This window comes from Trachinotus anak, unplaced genomic scaffold, assembly GCF_046630095.1.
Source record: "Trachinotus anak isolate AG129_WGS33_773 ecotype Australia unplaced genomic scaffold, CSIRO_AGI_Tana_v1 ptg000013l, whole genome shotgun sequence".
Lineage (NCBI taxonomy): Eukaryota > Metazoa > Chordata > Actinopteri > Carangiformes > Carangidae > Trachinotus > Trachinotus anak.
The window spans coordinates 4307124-4332972 of record NW_027273864.1 but is presented as its reverse complement, the minus strand read 5'-3'; the positions used below and the strand labels follow the sequence as shown (position 1 = coordinate 4332972).

The following is a 25849-nucleotide window of genomic DNA, read 5'->3' as shown; positions in this document are numbered from 1 at the left end:
CTTTTTGTCAGTGGCGAAGGCAAGGAATAGAAAAGAGAAACAAAAATAATTACTTTTTGTTGCAACACATAAAATAGACCTTAAGTATTGTACAAAGTTGAAAAAAAAAAAAAGATTATCACAAAAAGTAGTAGACACCAGTGCAAGAAACTGAGGTCCTGAGTCCAAGTTCCCCAACCCCTAAAATAAATTGACCCGAAACCAAAAATACATAAAAAAAAAAAAAAAAGGAATTAAAGGGGCACTCCACCGATTATACACATGGAGTTTAATTTAGTGATCCTGAAGATTTCTACACAGTCATAACCCTGAAAATTTTTAACAGACATACTGTGTTAGAAACTGGACATTTGGGTTGTAAAAGACATGGGCATTCGGAGACAGCGGGGGGGTCTAGTGCAAGATGCTACTGAGTTGCATCATGGGAACTGAAGGATCCCACATTTTTGGAGCATGTCCCATACAGGCGACTAAATGTCGGCCTCTGCTGCTTCCTTGTTTCTATGGAAGTGTCTCACTGAATTGCTTGAGTGCCCCTTTAACATTTCATTCATTCAGTTAACCCTTCATTCATATTGTATGTTATTTCCAAACAGGAACGTCTCTGATCTATGAAAACCACATATCTCCATCTCCACCTTTTCAAGTAAAAAAACAGCCATGTTTCCACACTCATATCGAGTATTTTTGTTGTTGTTTATTTAGCCTGAGAAGTGGGACAACACTCATATTCTCATACTCATACCCATTGATTCTGCGCGCTCATATCACCTTACTCATTGACTGCCCAACACTAGAGTAGAATATAATCTGCCCCAGGTTACTACAGTGGCTGAAAAAAGCCAGTTGATTGTCCTAAATCTTCTTTTGTTTTTAATATCTGATGTATGGCTTTTGATTTGTAAGCAGCACATTTGTTAAAGCTGTACTGTGCCCAAATACATCGCTCCTATCAGCCAAAGTGAAAATGTTAAGGGTTTTTGCTTGAGGCCTGGCAGCAAAATGTTTGATGGCAGCAAAAATCCTCAACAGCACCAAGTGAGAACTCTGTCCTCAGGATGATGGCTACACCTCTTCATCACCTGCAGCCTCTGCGGACCCAGAGCAGGACATTAACTGACACCACTTTAACGGAGTTTCTCGGCAGCGAGGTGCTAAATTTCAATCAGTTATGTCTCGCTGCCATTTGGGGGCTGTCAACATGTTAAATTGCCAGGTGCAGCTTTAACAGCGACTTATAAATAAATTTATACTCAACTTAATTTCATCATTCCTCAGGCATCGACCTCAGCTCTCGGGGGTGTCAGAAAAGCTTTTCTATCACAAGTAGAGTGTTTGGGGTCGGGAGGAGAACACGAACACAGATAGGATTGGTTGGGGGGGGTGAGGGCTGGTAATGAACATGCCGCAGACCCGCGGTTGGCACAGCAGGCTGCAATCTAATCAGCGCGGCACCTTATTTTCATCTAGACATGGGGCAGAATTGGATATTTAACGGCGGCAGTTTTATCTTCCAATCACACGGCTTAGGTCTGCACCGTGGACACCTTGTTAAGCGGGTAGATGTGTCCAATCAGCCGGCGTAGGTGGGTTGTCAGCGTGGGCTTGTGCATGTGTGTGACTGAGTGTGTATGGGTGCTTTTAGCTGGTTAGCACTCTCCAATCAGCTGTTGGTGTGCCTGCAAGTGGCTCACGTTGGCGTTTGATATCTGTAAAATGGCGCAAATTGGCAATCAGGTGAGGCTGGCATGGACGAGGGCCTCTCCTCACCGGGATCCTGACTCCAATTGGCCCCTTCTCTCCTCTCCCGTCCTCTCATCCCTCTCCTCCTCTCTAACTGAAGCCATTTTAACTTGACCCTGACAGGCGCTCCTGGCAAAACCCATTACAGTCTCAATTATGCTATACGTCTCTCTCCTCCTCCTCTTCCGCTCATTTTTATCTCCTCTCCTGGCATTCGTTTCCCCCCCGTTCCCTCCTCTGAAGCGGTCGGCGTCGGTGCCTCCCTCCTGACTCTATCACCGGTCTATCAGCGCTCAGCATCTCAGTTCTCCTAATTAGCCTTGGTGGGACCATCACTTTCCTCTTCATTAGGAAAACAGAACAGATGTGGGTGAGGGAAGGAGACGTAATGAAGGGACAGGAGCCTGATGCCTGAGAGAAGATGCTGAAGGGAAAGAGAGCTCTGTGTGTGTGTGTGTGTGTGTGTGTGTGTGTGTTGAGGGTTCTACTCCCCTGAAGCAAGGCACGAACACTCTTATAGGTCTACAGGCAAGCATTTCCTGCTGCCACCTCCCACTTGATGGTAACCTTGCTACCAAGGAGGTGGTAGTGTGAAAGTGAGATTGGGCAGCTGCCACTCATGAACACATGCATGGTTATGTGCCGCTGCCATCTGTGTTGATGGTAACTAGCATTTGGCCTTTATTTGATCATGTAGGCAGATATATGGGCCGGACACAGGGGGAGAAAGAGAGGGGAATAAAGGTCAACTATCTATATCAATGTCTCTTAACCACTAGGTATTGGAGCATTGTGAACTACACAAAACATCAGCTTCAAGGATTGATTGTAAGTATAGGCCAATAAATGATGCATAATGACTTTACAAAATAGATATTTAAAAGTCTTTTTTTAATCAAGTCCCAATTACTGGCTGTTTTTTTTTTTAGCTTTCAGCTGCATCTCATGTCTTCATCAGTGGATGGCATTTGGTGGGTTCTTATAAAGGCCCAGATAGCAAGATATATCTGGCCACATGCTTGTGCTTCTTCTGGCCCAGTATACGCCCCAGTTCCACGGCCCAAGTCTGGCCCATATACAGCACGATGGTCAGATGCTACTTCCACATCTGGACCAAATCTGGTGCATGGACAGAAAATCATCTGGCTGTCAGCCAACACCGGAGGATAACAGCTGGAATCTACCCAGATGTGGAAGTATATAGGCCAGACTCGGGCCATGGAACCAGGGTGTATACTGGGCCAGAAGTTTCATTTTGCCATCTGGGTTTAGTTTATGGAGCACCTAAAAGTGGACCTTCACAATAAAATTTGCTGATGATGAGGACCATGACTTTAATATTTTTTTTTCAAACTATTATTTCTACAGTTGAGAATTAACTATAATCAACTAACTTGGTGAATATCAGCAGCCGAAAGCATATCATACTTTGACTAAATTTGCAATGTATAAGGGACTGTGATTGTGGTTGCATTTGGTGTCTGAAATTACCTTATTCTGCATGAGGTTTAATTCTCAGTGGAAATAATGTGGTCAGGTTCAGGGAGTTTCATTTCCTTGAGCAAGGCACTGTCATTGACTGACCAACATGCTGCCCTCTGAATCAAAGGAAGAGTTTGACATTTTGGGAAATATTCTCACTGGCTTTCTTACCGAGGGGTCTGTCTGCTCCCAGTCTTTATGCTAAGTGAATCAATTTCTAAACATAGAGAGTGGTGTTGTTCTTCTCATGTAACTCTGAACAGAAAAACTCAGATTCCAAAAGTGTCTATACCTTAAGGACGGACCGCTCCTTTAAACTGGGAACAGACCCTCTGACTCAATTCATAGGTGAGAGTGAGACTCTGCCATTAGAGTCCATCTCCTACTGGGATCATTCATAGCATGAATTTATGTATGGACTCATTATACAGCAGAGGGCCTTGGATAGAATGGCATATATTAATATTATAATATTATCTAACGTAGCTATGGTTCTCCCTCTTTTTCTGCCCTGCTACTTCTTCTTTGTCTTTCCAGCAGTTTACCATCTTTTCTCACCAATTGCTCCCTCTCTCCCGGCGTCCTTGTTCCCATCACCCTCCCTGCTCTGTCTCCTCCAGGTGTGGGTGTGTGTGTGTATGTGTGTGTGTCTGAGGTGGGGGAGAGAAGGAGGGGGGGCGGGTGGCGAGGTGTTGAAGGAGACGAGCGAGAGGTACAGGGAGCAGCCAGTGATGAATCTCCCCGCTGTCTGTAACACTCTCCGCTTCATCGGCTCTTCCCTCGTTTCTGACCCAAATCTAATGCGACAGGACTCGTTTTCGCTGTCCCCACCCACCCACACACACACAAACACACACACACACACACACACACACACACACACACCTCCTCCCCTCCCCGCTATCGCAAGAGTCGTGCACCACCCCTCTATTTTTAGCTGTTTGTCCTTGAGTTACAATCCCTGAAAATTGCCATGATCCATAAAGGACTGGGTTGTGGTGCTTGAGGGAAAACACACACCCACCCCTGCCAACACCATTTCCCTCCAGCCCCCCCCCCACCACCTTATCACCTCCGAGTGTGTGTGTGTGTGTGTGTGTGTGAGCAACAAATCGTTACCAATTTCAAGTCTTTCGCCATTACTGGAGCGAATATTCCTCTCATTAAAGAGGTGAAATGGAGAGAGCGCTAAACGAGAATAATGCCGACAGATCGGGCTGTTTTTTTCTCTCCCACCCCCATCACACACACACACACACACACACTCATCCCCCGCCTCAGAAAGTTATCCACTGTAGCCAATTAGCTTGACTGCTCTGTCTAGCATTAGCCCCCCTCTTCCGTATCCAACTCTCGCTCTCATTACCGTCTTTCTCTCTCCTCCACTCCTATCCTCCTCCGGCCCCTCCTCTCATTCTCTCTCTTTCTCATTAGGGCTGCGTCGTAACACAGTGAATCATAATAGGTGCTCTACACTGTGAAATGGCTTTAGCTTTGTCTCATTTCGCCGCTTGTAGTGGGAGAATGAGCAAACAGACAATCTATTCCACGCAGGCACAGGCACACACCAACAGACACGATCAGGGCCGTCCATTAATCTGTCCTAAAGCAGCTTTTTGCCCGCCTGAAGAAATCCCTGATATTCAGAGTCTGAGAAAGAGAGAGCGGGGGCTAATCTATGGGAGCTGCCAAGCAAGGCCGTGTACCATTCACTGATAATAAACAGATGAACCCGATGAAGAAGAAGAAGAAGAAGAAAAAGAAGAGTTTGGGGAGGGATGTGAAAGACGGAGGAGAGGCAGAGATGGTGGAAGGAAAAGAGTGAATGAGGTGGAGGGCCAAGACGTAGACGGAGAGGAGAGAGAAGATGGATGAGCGGAGGTTGAAGGGTGGGGTGGGGGGGTGGTGGTGGTGGTGTTGGAAGCGGAGTGCGGCGGGGGGTGGAGACGGCGGCACCGAGGCATATTCTAAGCCCTGAATGTAAATATGCGTGAGGGGATTATCACAGAGTGCCAGGCGGCGCTTTTGGGGCTTTGTTTCCGTGACACCGTGACGTCGGCTTTGTTTCCCTGACAGCAGACGTGTGTGTCTCTGTGTGTGCGTGTCATTGTGTGTGTTTGTGTGTGACATCCAGGCATCTGTTTCCTGCTGGAAAAGGTTAATTACATCTCCACTGCCTGACTGGACGTGCCATGCATAATCACACACGCTAATGAGACCTGTGCGTGCGTGTGTGTGTGTGTGTTTGTGTGCGTCTTTGTCTTTGTGTCTCGATGTGCATTCTGAAAAGGCAGCTCTATAGCCGCTGAATGGATATCTTAACCACTTGTTTCAGGTTGGAAAGTCTATTGTTGCAGCCCGTAAGAACGACAGGCACATGCACACACGCGTGCGGGCGTACGCCGCTGCACATTCGTACAGGTGACAGCTGTGAAGCGCACCACAGTGGCATTTACGGACAGACACTCCGCTCCCACCAGGGGACATTAATTGATGGGTCTGCTTTGGCATGTGTGTTTGTAATTACTCGTCTGCCTGTTAATGAGATGGCGACGCCACGGCATCAGAGAGGGAACTTCTCTCAGACACTGTTGCTCATTCTGACCCTTGACTCCTATCTTCACACTCCAGCTAAGCTGCTGATTGGACAGCTGCTCGGCTTTAGATCAGGCCCAGCTCAGCGTGAAAAGCGAGATGGGCTCCAGCCCTCCATGGGTGACTTTGGAAATTACTATACACTTTCTCACTTGGCTGAAGTTTTCACTAAGTTGATCTGACACGTGCAGGTACTGCAGGTGGGGAGGCCTCAGGCGACTCAGCCTCCGTGGAGGAGCTGCGATTAAGGAGGAGAAGGGGAAAGGTGGGGCGTCAGGGTGAGAGGTGTGACCGAGAGAAATAATGGATTTTCTAGAGCCTGTTGCCTCTTTGCACCTTGTACAGTTCACCAGTTATGGCAAGGAATCAAACGGATAAGAAATCTGGGATCACATCAGCAGAAGTTCTCAGTCAGCTGCCAAGGGAAAATTAGAGTGCTGCAGAAAATGGGTAATGGAGATGAGCTAAGAGTTCACAGGCTTTTTCTTTTCCATCAGTCCGATTCATCTTGGGAAATATGGCTCAAGACAGCTTTGTGGTTGTTGCCTTAAGGTATTAAGGAGTTTAAAAAGTAGAAACAAAGTTAAACCTGAAGCCTTAGTCACAGACGCAATATCCGGTTCAATGATTTCAACAACTGCGTTTGACCACAGTGGATCAAAAATGCCCAATTAAGTCAGAATTTTGAATAAGAGCTTGTGCACAGTGCCTGTTACAGTATCTTCATTACATAACATCAGACAGTCTGTACTGAGCACAGGCTGTACACTCCAGTCCGTTAAAGGATAAAGCCCCAGCAGAGGTACGGAGGGCGTGGCCGACAGCAACCGCCGTCACACCTCCGTCTCCCGATCCCTCCAACGTTCTACCTCCTCACCCTCTTCTTCCTCCTCTTGCTCCTTTTTCTTCTTCTTCCGTCGGCGGCAGAAGCCGTTGAGGCCACAGAAGCAGGCCCAGGTGAAGGGCATGGTCTATCTGATGCACAGCATCCACGTAAACCTGCAGAGGGAGAGAGAGGGAGGAGGAGAGGGGAGGTGTTAAATCATTTCTCCTTCATCTAGTAATCTGCCAAGACATCGCTCTGCTCGTGGGGAGTTTTCCTTTGAGCACACGTAGATATCTGGAATCAAAGGAGATCAGGGTTTTCATTCTTTTATGCCTGCTGAGGCAAAGTGAGCTTTCTGAGGCGAAGTTTTAACTGAACTCTGTGATGAAGAGATTTTCACTCATTTGGCTTAATGTGATTCCCTAACAGTTCGCCTAGAGGACTTGCCTTTAGTAAAAAAATATATAATAAAGTGAGCAACTAGTTGCCATTTCATGCTGTGCAGTGGAACCTTTCATCCTCCCAGTACAATACAGGCGTCTGTTTACGCCTGGGCTTGTTCCTGTTGTGGCTTCACGCACACACAATCGTGACAAGTTACTAAATTAACTCGAGAACAACTGTTCTGTAGCAGCACTCAAGCTGAAACATATGAGCAATGACATTTCAATAAAACATAATTCTATACAGGCAATAATCGTGTTCATGTTGAGCCACATTTTTCTATATTGAGAACTGATTCGTATTTTTTTTCTGGCTACCTAGTTAGAAAGAGGTTAGTTATCTAAGCAGCTAGCAATGATGGACCAAATATAAAACAATCCGAGCTGCTATGGTGTTTCCTACGGAAGCCAAGGAAGGCCATACTTGCAAATATTTTTTTTATCCTGTCATCTCGAGATAACTGAGCTTTGTTGTGTTGACATCACAACTAATTAACCTGTTATCTCGAGAAAACAAAACTCTCTGATTCCATTATCTCGAGATAGTGGGATAATTATTCTGTTATCTCGAAATAACAAAGCTCCATTATCTATTATCTCATGATAACAGTGTTATAGATAGTTAGTGAATATGTCTGGAGAAAACAAAGCTATCCTGAGATAACGGGATAAAAAAATATTTGGGAATTTTCTCGGCTTCCATAGATTCTGTTTCAGTGGATGAAAATGTTTCTTTTGCATCTTTGTATATTTCATTTGTAATAGAAGCAGATGTAGCTAAAGGTGCTAAGTAGGCAGACATGGGATTTTTCCCCACTTAGAGTTTTCTAATGAATCTTCCACAGAACACAGAAACGCAGAGGTTGACTTGATGATTTAATGATACCTTTATGTTGTAGCCATCAGTTTTAATTGGTTCAGCTTTCTGAATTGGCTCTTACTTCACTTTGGTTTGGGGGATGGCTGTAAATGCTACGGTATCATTAAGCCTCAGCCGTCTTTGCAACGGAGAAGAAACCTGCATCAGGGTTCAACCAAACCCAAATATTTCAGCGGTGCACTAACCACCTGTCACCTAACAACAGAAAATGACCACGATCTGGAAGTAACTCAAACTGAGGTGTGTGAGTTAGACCCAACGAAGCCAGCGTGTGAACCAGGCCTGATGGACGCGTTAGTGTCAGCCCTGAAGACTACATGGCCAGAAATACATTTGTCAATTGCTTGACTTCAAATGGTCTGAGATTTATCATTATTTATATCAGCTACAGGCGTACAGCTGGTAAACTGGAGTAATCCACTGATTTGTATCTGACAGATGTCGATATAATCCTCAAGGCAATGTGTGTGTGTGTGTGTGTGTGTGTGTGTGTGTCTATGTGAGCTTGTCTTTCACGTTTTCACAGTCCCTGCAGCAAGAAACTCAATGCAGAGAAAGTTACTGAGGTTCAATCAATAGGTCAGTCCACACAAACACACACACACTGCTGTAAAGATTGGCATGGCGGTGTATTGAATGCTGTCACTCAGGGAGGAGAAAAACTTTACCATTATACTTCCTCTCTCATTTTTCCTCACATCCATATTTGCTTCTCAATCATTCTCTCTCTCTTCCACTCTCGCTCTCAGCACACAAACACACACACACAGCCAGAAGTCATCTTAAGGCTCACCAAACTCCCAACATTAACATTTTTTGATAGCGTGCTGGAAGCCAATCACAGACGGGTGTTGAGATTAAGAGACGCAAGGTGAAACTGAGAGCTTCATTAAATACCAACCTGAGTCAGCAGCACCGGCAGGCCTGGCTGGGGAGTGTATAGTGTGTGTGTGTGTGTGTGTGTGTGTGTGTAATGCAAGTGAGAGAGAATGGGTGACAAAAACATTGGCAAGACCAAACATAAAGTGTCTGCATTCATACATCTTTGTGTGTGTGCGTTCATGTGTGTGTGTGTGTGTGTGTGTGTGTGTGGCTTTAGGGATTGATGTGGCTTCCACCTGTCTCATATGGGGGCAATTAGCCGAGCTAGACTCTGGGCTGCCTGCAAGCAGAGACCAAAACGCCTCAGGCCATTCAGTGTATATGGGCATGAGTGTATGTGTGTTAGTATACTGTATATGCTATTAAACCTCCACGTGCTCCTCTTTCATCCCTCCTCTGTCACTCCATATATCCATCTAATCCTGGTCTGCAGATCTCCCACTCTGTACCCAATGGCTTTAGACCCTATGTGACATGCCAGAAAAAATCACATAGGAATAGAAAGCCATAAAACACAGCAGCGAGCCAGTCATGCTGGTGGCAGGAATAAACTTTTCTCTCCACACAACGAAGTGTGTGTGTGTGTGTGTCTGTGTGTGTGCAGCCCTCTCACTTCATGCCTTTAACACCCTCAGCTTGTCTGACAGCTTACAAGGCCCTGCAGAGGATTTACAACAGTGCTGAGACACCTCTCTCCACTGTGTATCCTTCTTGTCTCTCGTGTATTTTCCAATCCCTCCCCTCCTGTCCTTCGATCTCTCCCTCTCTCTCTCTCACCCCATTCCCTTCTTCCTCTTCTTCCTCTTCTCCTCCCGCCTCCCTCTTCCACTCGCTGGCCCTCCCTCAATCCCAAGCCACGCTGCCAGCCATTGGAGTCGGTGTCTTGTTTTGGCGGTGTGTAATTACTAGGGGTTCTTTCACAGGCGAGCGCAGAGATGAGACAGATGAAAACACAGCCTGCAGACCCTCTGAATTATTAACTGGCTGAAAATGGATGAGTCAACGTTAACAGAGAGGGGGAGGCAAAGCGGCCCACGTGCGTCCACAAATACACACATAAATGAACAGCCACAGGCCAGAGAACAGCGCGGCACCATGCGTGAACCAACCATGGTGGGATCCAAACTGGAGTCAGAGCGATATCCTCGGTCGATGATACGAGCTAATGAAAAAGGAAATCAGAAATGTAAATAATTTAAGACTTTGATAAAAGTTTCACTTGTAAATTATTCATCTCAAGGCAGTGATATACCCAACTGGCTGGGTGGCTCACTCTGCTCTAACAAGCTGTCACTCCTGCAGTTAACGTAGTATAATGGGCTCAAGCAGAGAGTTTGACCGGCCAACAACTATATCTGATCATTTTTAACATAAACACATTAACAAACATTTCAGATCTGGATAAAGAGCAGCAACAAACATATTTACATTTACAAAATAAAATCAATGAAGAAAAGTTTAAATAATTAATGAACAGTTTTTAAAAATATTGATCGAATCCCAATGTGGCCACGTGCAACATCCAAATCGCAGGAGCCGCAATTTTTTTGATAAAGGTGAAATGTGTCACGACAGACCATAAATGAAACATTGTGTTGCTACAGAGACGCCCCGGCCTCCAAATCATATCCTCCAGATGTAGAGGAACGTGTTTGTTTGGTACAAACAAAAATCACATCATCATCATCGTTTTCAGGATAAATTTAATGCAAAAATAAACTTTCCAACTGAAACTGTACTCATTGCAATCGCAATATTTTTTTTTTTTTGCATATCGTTCAGCCCTAATAAAATACAAAGTGTATCACATCAAATTTGAACTATAATAAAAAAAATACATTACAATGTAATAATCATTAAATGAAGCAGTGTGCATTAATGTGGCATTAATGCACTGTAATTTTTTGTTTCATACTGGCCAGTACATACACACTAACACTATGTTACTGGAAGTGAACATACATAAGCCACAGTGATGTATCAGTTGTATAGTTCAAATGGTAGCATATTTTTTTCAGGCTGATTAAAAAAACTTTTTTAATTTTTTTATTTTATATTATATATTATATTATACCATTTTGACAAGTATTCCTTAATTGTGCTTTAACAAAATTGATGATGAAGATTTGTACATTTTAGAGTTGAAAAAATTTGCTTTTTCAACTGAGTGCTCTCTGGTGGACAAACTGTGTGAAGCCCAAATTCTTCTTGAAGTATCTGCAAGCTGCTGGGGCCTCCACAGACTGTGTGTGTGAGGGGCCCAAACTGTATGACTGCACAGATAGTGTTGGGCTCTGTCTGATAGTCACAGAGTTGTTCATACCTACAGAATTGGAAATCATGCCACTGTATCAGATCAGGACTCACACTGGACCCTGAACGTACTGACTCTCAGGCCTTGCATGATGTACGAAGCTGATCGGAGCGGAGGTGCCAGGGAACGACTTCACTGTTCCACCTGACAGCAGCAATAACATCATCCGTCTTTTGCTTTTTTGTGTTTATAGCTGTTGGCAGGAAAAGTGCTCTGTGCTTCTCGGGGTCAACATCACAGAGTACGAGTTTTGTGTAGAAGTCATCAAACTGGGCGGCAGACGGCAAATGATTCTGGCTCACTGTTATCTTTGTCTGAAAGTCGTGAGGTGACCCAGAGGCTGCTTTGACTCCTTTCCACGACGACACATTACGAGTAATTAAAGAGACAGTTTCCATTCCCAGTGTGTCTTCGTCAGGCCATTATTTGAGCCGGCTGATACTGTCATAACATGCAACTCTTGGTGTGGGAAATAAACACAGAACATATCACTCAAATATCACAAAAAGGAATAGGTCGACATTTTGGGGAAAGACGCTTATTTGCTTTCTGGTGATATGGTGAGAAAATTATTTTTCCTTTAGGATGAAGGGTAGAAAGACACATAGACACACCTTAGAGGTTACTAAACGCCACAGACGTATGCACAATATCTGGGTATTTCGTCTGGATCTGGCGAACAAAGAGCTGCTTCACAGTTTAGAGGGCAATCCCTTCTTTCTGAGAGACTGCTCTAGCAACAAGCATGGGAATGGGAAAGTCAGAGGGCTGGAAAGACATGCCGAGATAAGAAGAAACGAAAGATAAAGGAACGCAGTTTGAGAACAGAACAAGAGGGGCACTCAGAGCAAGTTTAAAGCAGGTAGGATTAATGTCAAAGTCATCCATCCTTGTTTTAATCCATCTTTTTCAACCTCATCCCTGTGAAAACTCGCTGTGCTTCCTTATATGCACTTGTGTATGTTTATGCATGTGTCAGTGTTTGTCCGCGCGTGTGTGTGTAAGCTGATTTGCGTCTTATCGAGATCCTCTGTGTAAACAGACAATGTGGTTTATTTGTTATCTTCTTGTTTGGACGATGAGATAAGGTGATCAATGTTTGCGAGGGTGCGCGGGAACACACGAGCATGCGCATATATATTTATATATGTGTGTGTGCTCAAACCTGTATGTGTGTGTGAGAGCGTAGAGGAATAGATAAGCCAGGCATGTTGTGCCTTTGAGTTTGAGTGACAGAATCCTAATGCTGATCCCAATGGTCAACAGCCCAGAGATGTTCCACAGAAAGCTTATTAGACCTTTATCCATTATTTATACTATGGCTGCCTTCAGACACACACACACACACACACACACACACTGTATGGGAGTGTGATTCATGTTGACAGGAGCCTGACATCTTCTCATGGACTGTAAGTATCCACTGAGAAACCTCCTTCCAGAACATTACCCAGCAAGCAGGCACCAGCACTCCGTAAATGGGGTATAAACCAGAAGTTCTGCTCTGCAGCGGTCTCGAATACAGCAAATCCCAGAGCAGCTGCTTTCATGTGCAGCTTTTTTAGGTCATTAAAGGCAGGGGGTACACTTTAGAGGCATATTACAGCTCACAGAATTCAAAGATTACTTTGTAAAAGCAGGAAACTCTCATAAAAATGAAATGATGAAATGAAATGCCTGCAGATTTTATTTTACTTACATCTCGTATTCGCCGTGTCCTGCATTTTTTTTTCTCCAGATTTCCTTCACTCTGTCATTGTGTGGCCACATGCAAACCTCTTAACTGATCGAGTCGAATGCACAGATCGTCTCCATATTCTTCTTTCCTGGTTTTAAGCTCTGGTTCCACCCTTTTCTTTACTATCACTCAGACATTAAAGCCACTGCGTGTCCTAGATTCCTTCACCTGTTTCTGGTACCTGCTCAAAGCTTTTACCTCTATCTGTTACATTCATACATCCCCCCCCCCCCCCGCCAATTGTACCGTCTCCTCCCAAATCTCTCTTTCTCCTCTCCTTCTCGCTGTCCCTCGCTCCCTTGTTCAACACAAAATGCCCTCTGTCTGGCTTTCAGGTAAAAACTCCCACCCACCATCAACCCCCCCGCCCCCAGCCTAGATAACCGAGAGGGCTGGAAAAAGAAGAAAAAACAGGGAAACAGTTTCTGTTGTTCCAATACAAAGACAACAAGCGGAGGGAGGGAAGACGAAGGAGGGAAAGATGGATATATGTATGGAAAGAAAGGGGAGGGAAAAAAGGAGCAAAGAGGAGAAAGGAAATGAAGGAAATGATAAGATAGTAAAGAAGGTGAAGCAGGAACATTGAGGATTGAATGACGACCTGTCAGGCTTAGGTATGGTGTGTGTGTGTGTGTGTGTGTGTGTGTGTGCGTGCAAGTTCAGGTATACTATGGTGCGTTGGAGTCTCAGTCTGTCCTCATGGCTAACGGTCTCCCAGGCCCAGTGAACAAAGAGCTTATTGACTACGCAACACACAGAAGCTTTCTCTCTTCTCCACAGGCCAGTGCTTTGTGCTCGCTCTCCCCAACACACACACACACACACACACACACAAACACACACACACGTACACCACCACCGCCACCATTCCACCTGCCCCTGGATCCTTCCACCCTCTCCCCAGGATGCCTGAATACTCAACATCGATATGTCCATTTTGTCACATGTGCTGTTAAAAGCACCTTTTTTAAAAGGTACTTTCTTTAATATTGAACTTTGATATTGAAGTGACAATAATTCTGCAACTTCCCACTGCAAACACAGTTAACTTCAACCAGTTTTTATGAAAAAAGTGGCGTTGTCTTGATAAACTGAAGTGATACGTGTTATTCAAAGATAAAGGCATTGAATACAAGAAAATTTTCCAACTTGGCAGCTTCTTTTAGAAGTAAGTAAAGTTACCTGGTGCAGTGGAAATGTACATTTCTTGTGCATAGAATAAATCTTCTTATTGATAAGAATAAATAGGCTAGGGCTGCAACGTCATTGTTTTCATTTGGATTGGGGTTCATATGGTGGCCCAGATGGGTCAACACAATGCAAAAGCCACAATACAAACGCAAAAGCCACAACACAAATACAAAAGCAACAACACAAGTACTAAAGCAACAAGGCGGATGTTGTTTCTGTTATATTTGTGTTGTGGTTTAATTTGTGTTGTGGCTTTCAAATGTGGTCAAACCAGTTCGTTAAGATAAATCACCCAATTGTCATTAATAGTTGTTGATTACTTGTCAATACTGTGAACTGACAGCTTCATCAATCCACAAGTTGCTTCAGTGTGAAAGAGGGATCTTGTATGGAGGGTAAAACGTGCTGCACCGACCTCTGTAGGCTGAATGATTAATGGCGTGAGTGATAGTGCTTGTCGGACCTTTGATGCCCCCCCCCCCCAGGTTTCCAGCATCAAAATGTGGGGGGTGTAGTGTAACTTTTCTGTTACACAAGAAAAGTTGGCTCTTGACTTCCCTAAGGCTATTGACAAACTAAACTTTGTGTTGTCTGTTGGCTCCAGTAGGAATCCCCCCCCCCCCCCAATGTGGAGCCATATCAGTCCTACAGAGAACCAATGAGGCGCTGCTGAGGTCTACTGGAGGTACGTTAATTATAACCTCCAGGTTCCCAGTGGGGAATAAGGCTTAACGAGGCCTGGGCAGAGAGCAGAGGGATTATGAGGTCTCACTAGCACTACAACTGTCTGGCGAACCGTTGAGCTCCTCCATGAAGTTATGAACATGCTGAATAATAATGCTGTAAGGCACTGGCGGGAGCCTAAGAGGTGCTGTGTACAGTGAGAGCGAGAGAGCAACAGACAAGATGCAGGGAGAGAGAGAGAGTATGTGCTGCAGCCAAGAGATTTCTCGCCTCAGCTGGTTGGACAGATTACCTGAAACTGGGAGGACAAAACATAATGAGTGAGAGAGAACGCAAGAGAAAAGACAGAAAGGTCACCGTGATCTCCGAGCCGTGGAGAGAGAGGAGAGAGAGAAAGAAGGATGGGGACAGAGACAGATGGAGAGGAAGGGGAAGAACGTCAGTAGAGAGACAGAAAGGCTACATCCACACTAATATGTTTTAGTTTTGAAATGCATCACTTCTGCTACATTTATGTCTGATGCCCCCACGACTCCTAACCCCGCAGTTTTTGAGCCCTTAAAAAAGGCTTTTTGGAAACGCTGCTGGCCCTGTTTTAGTTTAAAAAGGATTTCGTTTTAGTCTAGACGGGTAAAAATAGCCCAGTGATGAATGCAACATGGATAATGAATTACAAGAGTCACTGACCTTGTTGACTTTGTCAGCAGTAGTTCAAGTCTGCATTTTATCGAGCTAATAAACCTCTTACTTTTTGCCACTGCAGCTCCTCTATCGTAGTATTTTCTTCAACTAAGCAACCAACTGCAGAGTAGACAACCTGCTTCCTGTTCACACCGGTACACACACGTCCACGTGTGTGTGAAAGGTCATGTGATGAGTGTTTTCAGGTGTGTTAGTTTGGAGATGTTTTCTTTTCAAAATGCCATCTTAAAATGAAAACATATTCGTGAGGATGTAGGATTGAAGACTGGGAGGTAGGAAGTATAGCCTAGCAAAAAAAACAAAAACAAAAACATTTTAAGAGGTTTAAGTGGATCAGTGGGAAGCAGAACTTTTGCACACCTGTGAATCGACAGGTGGGTTCAAGAAAAATATGGGCCGACTGAGGTTGAGCAAAAGCTTCCCACACATTGTCCACTAAACTTGTAGTAAGAAAATGTATTAACGACATTTCAGTGCATAGACTTTCTTCAAGGTATTCTTTACTTTTTCAGATGTATTTTTACGTATTTCGGTATTTAGGTTTTCTCAAAATAATAAGATGAAGGTCTGTGCACCAACATGTCATTAATACATTTTCGTACTGTGTGTAAGACAGTGTGTGGGAGTTTTTTTCAAATCATGTGATTCCTGATCATGTGATCAGGTTCAGAAATTTAAAGTCAAATCTTGTTACAGTACTTTCTTATGTAGTTTAGAGGGATGAGGACAAAAGCCACAGTCTTTGCTTCAGATTCATTCTACAGTCCAGCTGCAGTATGTCCAGCCAAATGATTCTGTATCTCCATGTATAGCATTATTGAACCTACTAGTGAAGCTTGGCAAGAAGTCACAAATAGGTAATTTTGTACATAAAAGACTGTAACTTTGAAAAGGCCCACTTTATTTTGCTTATGTCTCATATTAGCTTCAGCTAAACTTTAGCACAGATTTTTAGGGCATGTTCTGAATGAACATGAAGCAAATTTTTGTCCTGAAGTTGTACACACAATTTTTACTTTGGGGATGATTTTGCAGTCTGTGTTTATTCACCCAAAGCAGCCAATATACTGACTGTATAGGTGCAGCTAGCTAGCAACATATGCCAAATATGTTTGTGTGTGGTGTGTGACTATGTGTGTGCATGGATTGATTAACCTCTCCATCATTCTTTCTATTAATCACTTTAGTGTCACAAGTAGTAAATAAGTAATATAAGTTCCCCAAATGAGGACAAATATCCAACCAGTTTAGTCTGCAGTGACTGTATAGATGTTAGCTCTAGCTAGCTAGCACCATACATCTGACCTATCTATTTGTGACAGCTCAGACTCTACTGTTGTGTCTATTAGCAGCCACTTGTTTCTTACCATTGACTTTGTAGACAATAAAGTATGGAAGCCCAAAGAGGCCAGAAGTATGTGAAATTGACAATCAAAGTATTGACAAAGTCTGACTTCAGAAGTCAGTTTCATGTATTTTTGGCCTCCCTGGCTTTCCATAGAAAAACTATACCTAGCATGCATTCAGAAACACACCTTCACAGTTAGGTTACTGTTAGGAAGACTGCTTCACAGCCAGTATGGGGAGGAGAAATGGCTCCAGTGACCAAAAACTCAACTTACAGGTGGCATCCCATGTGAGTATTAAATTTAGTTTCAAAAATGTGAACCTGTCATTAACTGCTCAAAAAAACAGAGGACACTAATACAGGAGTGAACAGCAAAGGGCGAACAACAGAGAATCAGAAACAGGGAGAGAGAGAAGAAAGAGAGAGAGAGGGCACCCTGCCCTAGATATTTGCCTGTAAGCTGCTCACAATGCAGACATGGCAACGGGCCGTGCGAGGCGAGCGAGAGACAGGAGATGAGAGAAGAGCACAGAGATGGGCAGAGGAAAAAAAGAACGAGGGACAGAAAGTCAGGCCAGAGAAAGGATTAGTGATCAAAGACAGCCAGCGGCCATCCTGAAAGCCCCCCCCCCCCCCCCCCCCCCCCCCCCACACACACACACACACATTCATAGAGAGAGGGTGAGAGTAAGGGAGATTAGAGTTTTTTTCTTTCCATGGTGTTAATCATTTACCTTCCTCCTGTCCAGCAGCACCTTGTCTATGAGAAAGAGCACTTTATGCATAAAGCCATTTGCATTAGCCCTAGTGTAAATGTTAAGAGGGCAAACACACACATGCACACACACACACACACGCACACATGCACATTGATTGATTATACCTCTGTAATGAGAATATATGCCAGTCTAACTTTCTCTCTAATTGGTTTCATAGCATTTTCCCTGGAGAAGTGCCTCGGGGAACTTCAAGAGAAGAAAAAAATCATAATGTGACATCTACCTTTCCCTCTTGCAGAAATGCAGAAATTCTGAGGTGGAAACCAGACTTTAAAAACGCTTTTAATTCCTACTCTACCTCTGTCTCCCTCACTCTGATGAGTCGCCGCTCAAGAGATAAACAACAGGCTGGAGATACCAATTAGGCCGTCAAACGGCGGTACAACAATCTTCAGTACTCCTCCGCTTCCCAGAGGAGCAGTGGTGGGAAAAAAAAGAAGAAAAAACGATGGAGGAAGGAAGGAGAGGGGAAGCTCGTGCAGCGAGGAGGAGGGGGAGGAGGAGAAACTTTGTGAGAGCTCACATCTAATCAGGGAATCCTCCTTCTCAGTCTCTCTGTGAAACACACACGAACACAGAAACACACACGAGCACAAATGCACAGAGGCTTGACCTCCACTGGCTGATCTCGCTCCTTGGTATTCCATCGCCCTCCCACCAGCTGACCTGATTGGCTAATGACGGCTCATTTATCTTGATGCAGCACCTGCAGTGTCTACAAGATGTGTGTGTGTGTGTGTGTGTGTGTGTGTGTGTGTGCTAAAAAGACAAAGTGTCTATATGCATGCGCGCACACACACACGCACACACACACACACACACACTGTATATCATCCCAGCTAAACTAGCTCTTTCTACACCAGCACTGCCCTTGCTGCAGCAGCTTGCACACACTGGTTCACCTATGGGGAATGATGGAGAGGAAAGGAGGAGGTGGAAAAAAGGATTGAGAGAGGGGAGGGGGAGGTGAAGAGTAAGAGGAGAGAGACATTGATAAAGGAGGAAATGCGGGGAAAGGAGGGAGGAAGAGCAACAAAGGAGAAGAAAAAGGAAAGAGGGGGGTAAAGAAGTAGTGTAATAATCGGAGAGGGAGGAAAACCAGATCAACAGGAGAAAAAGAGGAGATGAAGAAGAACAAGAGGAGGATGATTAAAAGAAGAAAAGAGGAAAAACAGGAAAAGAGATAAAAGAGAGGAGAAAAGGGAGAAGAAAGAACCGGAGGAAAGAATGGAGGAGGGGAGTTCGAATGAAGGGAAGAGGGATTGATGCATGTTTTATTCACTCATCACTAACACTTCTTTAATTACTACAGCTGAAATCACTGCCTTAGTATGATTACTGTGTGTGAGTGTGTGTGTGTGTGTGTGTGTGTGTGGGGGGGGGGGGGGGGGGGGTCTAATATGTGTAATGCACATCAACCATTAATTATCAACTAGGCTGAATAAGTGAGGCCAGCCAAAGGGACAAGCCAAGCAATCCTGTGGATGCGATATAATCCCAGCATCCATGAATTACCCATTTAGAATTGTGCGTAAACATTAATTATGTTCCCTTTATTTCACTTTACAACTGTAGCACGAGCATAGTTTTTAACATTTACCCAATAATGATGAGGACACAGCAACAAATCATATATTACTTTGTCAAATTGAATAGTTAATATAGTTTTAGTCAGTCCAACTGAACAGCTTCATTGGTCATATGTCACTGACCCATCATATTCAGACAAAAAAAAAGATTGATTTGACTCCTAGCCAAACCTCAGAGGGAAAATCACATATATTACAACTTGGGTTTTATATTTGCTGCTCTGGCTCCCTTTGATTGGCTCCAGCCCCCCTGCGACCCTGATAAGTATTATAGATAATGGATGGATGGATGGATGGCTTCCTTTGGTTCCATCATTTATGATAACACTGATAAAATTGCAGCAGTGCTAAAACGCCCCTGGCAGAACACAGACCATGCAGGCTCGGTAATGGCAGCGACCTGGGTATGGGTCTGGCTGCCTGTCATCCTCTCTCTCCCCAACTTTCCTGTCTCTCTCTCACTGCAGCCATAACAAAAATGTCAAAACAAAAAAAAAAAAAAAGGATAAAATGGTTTGTAAATGGTCAGAATACCAGACAGCTTTGTCAGTTGAGCCACCACCATTCATTTTAAGGTAAAACCGATAGTGAGCATATCAGTTATGTCGCTAACAAGCTATGATTTAAAAAAAAAAAGTGTAACCAGGTGTAGGAGGTTACACCTGGTTACAGTGAGCAGTTTGGTTAACAATTCCACAGCTTGAATGTGTTGTTGTTGTGTGTTTGTTTACACCCTGTATGATCATCTGACCTTTCGTGTTTTTTTGCTCTGTGGTGTCATAGTTGTTCTGAGCCATTATGCTACATTCACACAGTGTTGACAGAGTGGGATGAACATGAAGCCTCCTTTGTTCACACTCCCCCACCCCCCACCCCCACCCCTGGACTGGATGGCCTCACAGCCGCTTCATTTAAATAGCTTAAACTGGCTACTTTCAAGTATTTGTATGGTTTGTCAACCAGTGAAACTTGATTATTTCTCCTTTTAAAATAGCTACATTGATTGTATTAGTGTTAATATTGGATTTTTATGGATGTAATTACCAGTGATCGCCACATCTCTAGCTCATTTTCACCCAGCAGGAGATATCGTCACTGTCAGTAACATATAATCTCTCTGACGCTGAATTACAACTTGGAAGCTGAAGTGAACAGTTGTGAGATTGCTCGTAAAAATGGCCTAAACAATGAGGCATCAAAGCAATAACAGTGACATTCTGACAAATATGTCAAGCGCTAATAAAAATAACTCTCTCTGTGAAGGTTGTACAAAGTTTAAATGACTAAAAACTTCTTGATTAAAACTGGGAAGAGGTTTTTGTTCATGGTTAAAAGAAATCAGTGAATCATAGGCTCTGTGAAGCACCTGGCCAACCTCCTCACTTGGCAGTTTTCTCAGTTCTATAAAAACACCAGACTACACTTTGCTTTTTGAGAGGAGAGGAGGAGGTTACCCGTCAGAAACATGTAAACATAGGTTATAACATAGGTCATATCAGCTCATTAAAAGCTTCATCTGGACGATGACGATGTAGAACGACGTGTTGAATCCCAAACTTCACCTACTTTTGTTCTTTCTTTTCAAAAGTAAATCCGTTTGACTTTTCTGCAGCAGCTACACTGCACGTTATTTTTTCAATAATTTGATTACCGCAAACGCCTTACATGTTATGCCTCATTCATCCCTCTCTCTTTCCCATCTCCTCCTCCTCCTCCTCCTCCTCTCCTTCCTGACTGCAGAGAGAGGAGGGTTTGCATGTATTATGGCCTCTTTTGTTCTTTGCTGTCGACTCATTGTCCCAAACAAAAACAAATAGAGAGGAAGAGTGCAGTTAGTGAGGGAGACAGAGGGTCGGTGGGGAGTAGAGGATGAGTGGGTCTTGACGTGACGTCCGTCCTCACCGTAGAAAGATATTGGAAGTGCCCCCCCCCCCACCTTCACATCCCCATGTCTCTGGTTTTGTGTCCTTATCTTTTATTTTCTCTCTAAAGCCAGGTGCTCCTTATCCAGCCCTCAGCACATCTTACCCCCCACCCCCCGACCCCCCCCACACACACACACTCCCACCACTTTATCACCCTCACCAGCACCATAACCTCACACTTTTCACATATGAAGCCACACACTCCTTCAGCCTGCTCGCCTGTCTTCCTCCTCCTCCTCCTCCTTTCATCCCGCTTCCACATCTCCGTCATTCTCTCCCTCTCTCTCCAGGCAACTGACGGGCCGTGACCTATCCTATCTCTGGTCAGCCCTAAGACACACACACACACACACACACAGCTGGCAGACAGACAGGTAGGCAGATAGACAGGTGACTAGGACCTCATCAACTCCAGAGCTGTATCTGAACTCCTCTCCATTGCAGCCTTCTACTGTAGCACCCAGGGGTGGACAAAGCTGTGCAGCTTACAAGTCTTTAGAAAGTCAAGTTTTTATGAAGCAAATCAGGCAGCTTAACAACTCTTGTGTTTATTTTTTATAATTATTTTGTGGGCGGTGCAGCACAAATCAACACACACAAAAAAATTTAAAATAAAAAAAAATAAAAAATCTCTCTGAAACTGAGACACTCTTTTGTCCTCACACCTCTGATGTCCAGCATTAAGGCCGAAGCATACGGGGTTTCACAGTGGCTCAGCATTTCCATTTCTCACTGTCACATCATATTCTCTCTGTATAATCTAACTAGTAAATTTGAACTTTTTTTTTTCTTCTCTTTGAGTGCTGTAGCTGTAGCTGCTGGCTGGAACGACGGGAGGGCAGGAGGGAGGGTGGCGAGGCTGCCTGAGCCGAGCTCTCCGTCCTGATTTAGAATTAGATCTATTTCTGTTCACCCTCCAACCCCGCTGGGAAATATTCAAATCTGCCGTGGAATGTGTGTGTGCGTGTGTGCGTGACAGAGGGAGAGCATGATGAAGAAGCAAAGAGAGTGAAAGAAGAAGAGATAAATTGAACACAAACTGTTGGCTGGTTGTTAGAGAATTTGCATGTAGTACACAGCTTTGGCAGTGTGGTTTCCTATGAGCAGGCGTGCCAATTAAGTCACTGAACTCAAATCAGACAGAATGAGAAAGGAGGAAGATAGAAAAAATAGATATAGAAAAAAAAAACAAAGGAGGGAGTTTTTGCAGGCTCAATGTGAACTAGCGGGGAGTAAGACTCAAGTCGTGGTCAGTAATTCATACGCAGAGCACGTACAGACTGAGCCAAGCTCACCCTCCGGCTACACACACGCACACACACACACACACACACCTACACACAACAGTGGATCAACACACACTCACTCACAATCACACCAGCAGTCTGGACAGGCTTCAGCCACAATCTCAGCTCCATATCCAATGCTACAGCCATCCAAATGTCACCACCAGCACCTTTGACCCCTGTTAACATAAACAACACACACACACACACACACACACACACACACTCTATACCATCCTCTCTACAGTTGAAGTGGGACACACTCTTAAAAGTAAAAGAAAGACTGAAAACAGTGAAAACTGCATTTACCGGATAATCAGGCGACACACACTCACCTCAGAGTGGAACCCGGTGCTCAGCTGCGCGGTGGTGGAGAAACGACCCACTGCACTCCCGTCCTCACACAGACACATGCACGCACGCACGCGCGCGTACGCACACTCAACGGCGAAGTGTGTATGAGGACAATGAGACTGGACTGGATGGAGCTAAGCGGTGAGAAGAGAAGGAGGAGGAGGAGGAGGAGAGCGAGGAGGAGGAGGGAGTGAGGAGGGAGATGTGTGGTTGGGCGGGAAGGTGAAGAGGAGAGAGAGAGAGAGAATAATGAAATACAGCAGAAGAAAAAAAAGAAGTGGCTGAAAAAGAGGAAAAAAAAACATGAAAAGGGTCCCAGTGAAGCAGAGTCCCTCTTGTTCCATTTGTGTTTTTGTGTGTATGTGTGTGTCTTTAGTGTGTGAAATGTGTTAAGGTGACCATCTATGTGTGTGTGCGTGTGTGTGTGTGTGTGTGTGTTTGAGAAGGCTCTGAAGGGTCTCCTGTTCGTCACTTGAGACTTGGCGCCCTGCAGCAAGTGCAGCTTTACATCTCGCGCGTGCGTGTGCGTGCGTGTCGCCCTCTCGATCAGCTAGCCTGTAGCTCGCCACCATTACAACGCATCTTATGTCTTCTTATCCCAGAAGCTCCTCAAGCCTCCTCTTTGTCTTCTTCATCTCTCCCTCTCTCTCTCCCTCTCCAGGGAAATACCTCTGCCACTAATCTCTTCAAAGGTCTCTGGGCCACTCGAGCTACCAAATTCTCTCTCTCTCTCTCTCTCTCTCTCTCTCTCTCTCCTTCTTTCAGTTTCTTCTCACTCAGCTCTGCACTGTAAAAAAAAAAATCTTGTTTCCATAAAACAGGTGAAAATATTCCGATAGTACTAATAGAATATTAGATAGAATATAGAATACTAATAGAAAAAGGATCTTGTTCGGAGAATTTGCAACGTGAAGCAGGCGAGAAAGAAGCAGCAGATTGGTGCGCTAAATTTTTCCCATTTTCCCATTTCCCATTACCGTCCCAAATCCCATTATCAAGTATTGTCTTTGTAGCCATATACCCTGTTGTGGCCCAAAAAACACATCAATGACATATTCCTTCAAAGTTTATTTGTTTCTATTTATGTATTTGATAGGGACATTGCTCATTAATCAACAGAAAAAGACTATAAATTAGCCCTACAGGCTAATTTTACATCTTTTGTCTGCAGCCAGTTCTTGGTTAATCCAACAAACACCTGTAAAACCTGAAAAACTCAACAGAGCATCAAGTGTGTATTCATCCACAGCTGAAAATAGTCCCTAATAAATTAACTGTTTCCTTCTCTTTGATTAATATTTGCTAAAAAAACTACAGTCCCCAGCTGTTTGAAGATATTATTTGGCATCCTTTAAAAATGAAAGTATATATTTTTGATGATGTCTTTGTTGGGCTCAGAGAAGGAAAAAAGTACCGACAGACGCTCTGACACATTGAACTTTTCATGGGATTTGTTGACAGTATGAAGAACATAGACGAACATCAGCCTTATCCCTGAAAAACTACACAAAAAGATGAAGATTTGTGACAGCAGCACTCACATTCACACACACACAGTCACACACACCCTGAGCTCCAGGTGTATGTGAGTGTGCGTAACTGCGTGTTTGTGTGTCTGTGAAGTGCTGAGCAGCCTCAATCCTCCAGCTCAGCCACAGAGAAGCCAATCTCCACATCCAATTATTTGCTTCTCAAAGGCAGACAGATGGAGAGAGGGGGGAAAAAAACAGAGAGTGAGGTGAAGAGACACTGAGTTAGAACTGGAGAGAGAGAGATGGAGTCTCTGAGTGTCTGCACAGGGGGAATTAATTAGGATGAGAAAGAAATGGAGGGAAGAAATTTGTCTCTTCTCCGCTCGAGTCTGGAGAATAGTTTTGCAATTAGTCAAAGTCCCAAACAGAGCCTGTGGACACAACTGTGGAGAGCGAGCGGGCGAGCGAGCAAGAGAGTGTGCTGGAGAGAGCGAGAGAGATGGAGATCAAAACCCAAATGAAACACGCCGAAAGGGACAGAAGAGCTGAAGTTCTCAGAGAAATGATTGGCAAGAGCATGTTCTATGTGTTGTTTTTGGTCTTTTTTTTGTGTCTCCGTACCCTCCTGAGGCGAGCGCCGGCCGTCCTGCCTTCTCAGTTCTTCTATCAGTCCTCCTTCTCCTCTACTTCTTCTCCTTCTCCCTCCTTCTGCCCTCCGCCGTCAAGGATATTCCATCAAGTCTGGATCATGGTGGATGGAGGCATCGCTGCGCTCCAAACACACTTCAGCTTTCACTACCTTCTCCTCTTTGACTCTTTTCTCCGTTTTCTCCTCTCTCTTCTCACTGTCGTTGGCCAGAGCATTTTTCTTTCTTCCCGGCAGCGGTGACACACAGCGTGGGGTGGGGTGGGGGGGAGGTTGAGGACGAGGAGGGGTGGAGAGAAAGACTAAGAGAGAACAAAAAAAGAGAGAAATTGAAGGATGGAGGGAGGGAAAAGAGCAAGTGTAGGTAGATGGAACAGCGAGCAGAAAATGACGGGAAGAGGCAGGTGGAATGGGTAGTGACACATCGCGGAGGTGTGTGTCTGCGTGTGTGTGAGAGTGTGTCAGAGCACGGGGGCTGTCCTTCTAACCGACACACCACCAACGAGGAAGACGTGGAGGAGGAGGAGGAGGAGGTGGAATAGATGGATGCATAGATAGATAGATGGATGGTGGAATGGATAGAGGGAGTGATTCAGCAAGCGTTCCACCTCCTCTCCTCCTCCCTCACACACACACACAGACACACACACACACACACACAGTTCATTATTATTCACTGGATTTTGCCATAATACGCATGGCTAACCTACTCACAGAGACAGAGCTGAGCCCTGAACTGAATCCTAATAGAGGAAAGGGAGGGAGGATGAAGAGGAGGAGGAGGAGGAGGAGGCGAGCAGGTGTCCCCTTGACGTCTATTGTTCCCCATCAATGTGTGTTGGTGAGTGTGAGTGAGTGTGTGTGTGTGTGTGTGTGTGTGTGTGTGTGTGTGTTCAGATCCTTCCAGAGTGTGAACGCACAAATAGCAGCATGTGAGCTTTTTCTTGCTGTAAAGTTTCTGAAACGATCC

At 44.5% G+C, this 25849-nt stretch overlaps 1 protein-coding gene across 3 annotated transcripts; it reads right to left on the bottom strand.

Annotated features, from left to right (window-relative positions):
- Nucleotides 1-832: 832 nt before the first annotated feature.
- On the bottom strand, nt 833-25311 carry LOC139630745 (uncharacterized). Of its 3 annotated transcripts, XM_071494429.1 has the most exons (3): nt 24855-25301; nt 22743-22895; nt 833-6819 (listed from the first exon to the last, which is right to left on the bottom strand). In XM_071494429.1, exon 3 carries the CDS (start codon nt 6786-6788, stop codon nt 6654-6656), a length of 135 nt encoding a protein of 44 aa, XP_071350530.1. In that variant the 5' UTR covers nt 6789-6819; nt 22743-22895; nt 24855-25301; the 3' UTR covers nt 833-6653. The 3 variants fall into 3 exon arrangements, with proteins under 3 accessions (XP_071350530.1, XP_071350531.1, XP_071350532.1); XM_071494430.1 differs by lacking the exon at nt 22743-22895 and having other exon boundaries at nt 24855-25311; XM_071494431.1 differs by lacking the exons at nt 22743-22895; nt 24855-25301 and adding an exon at nt 12865-13112.
- Between the last annotated feature and the right edge of the window lie 538 nt (nt 25312-25849).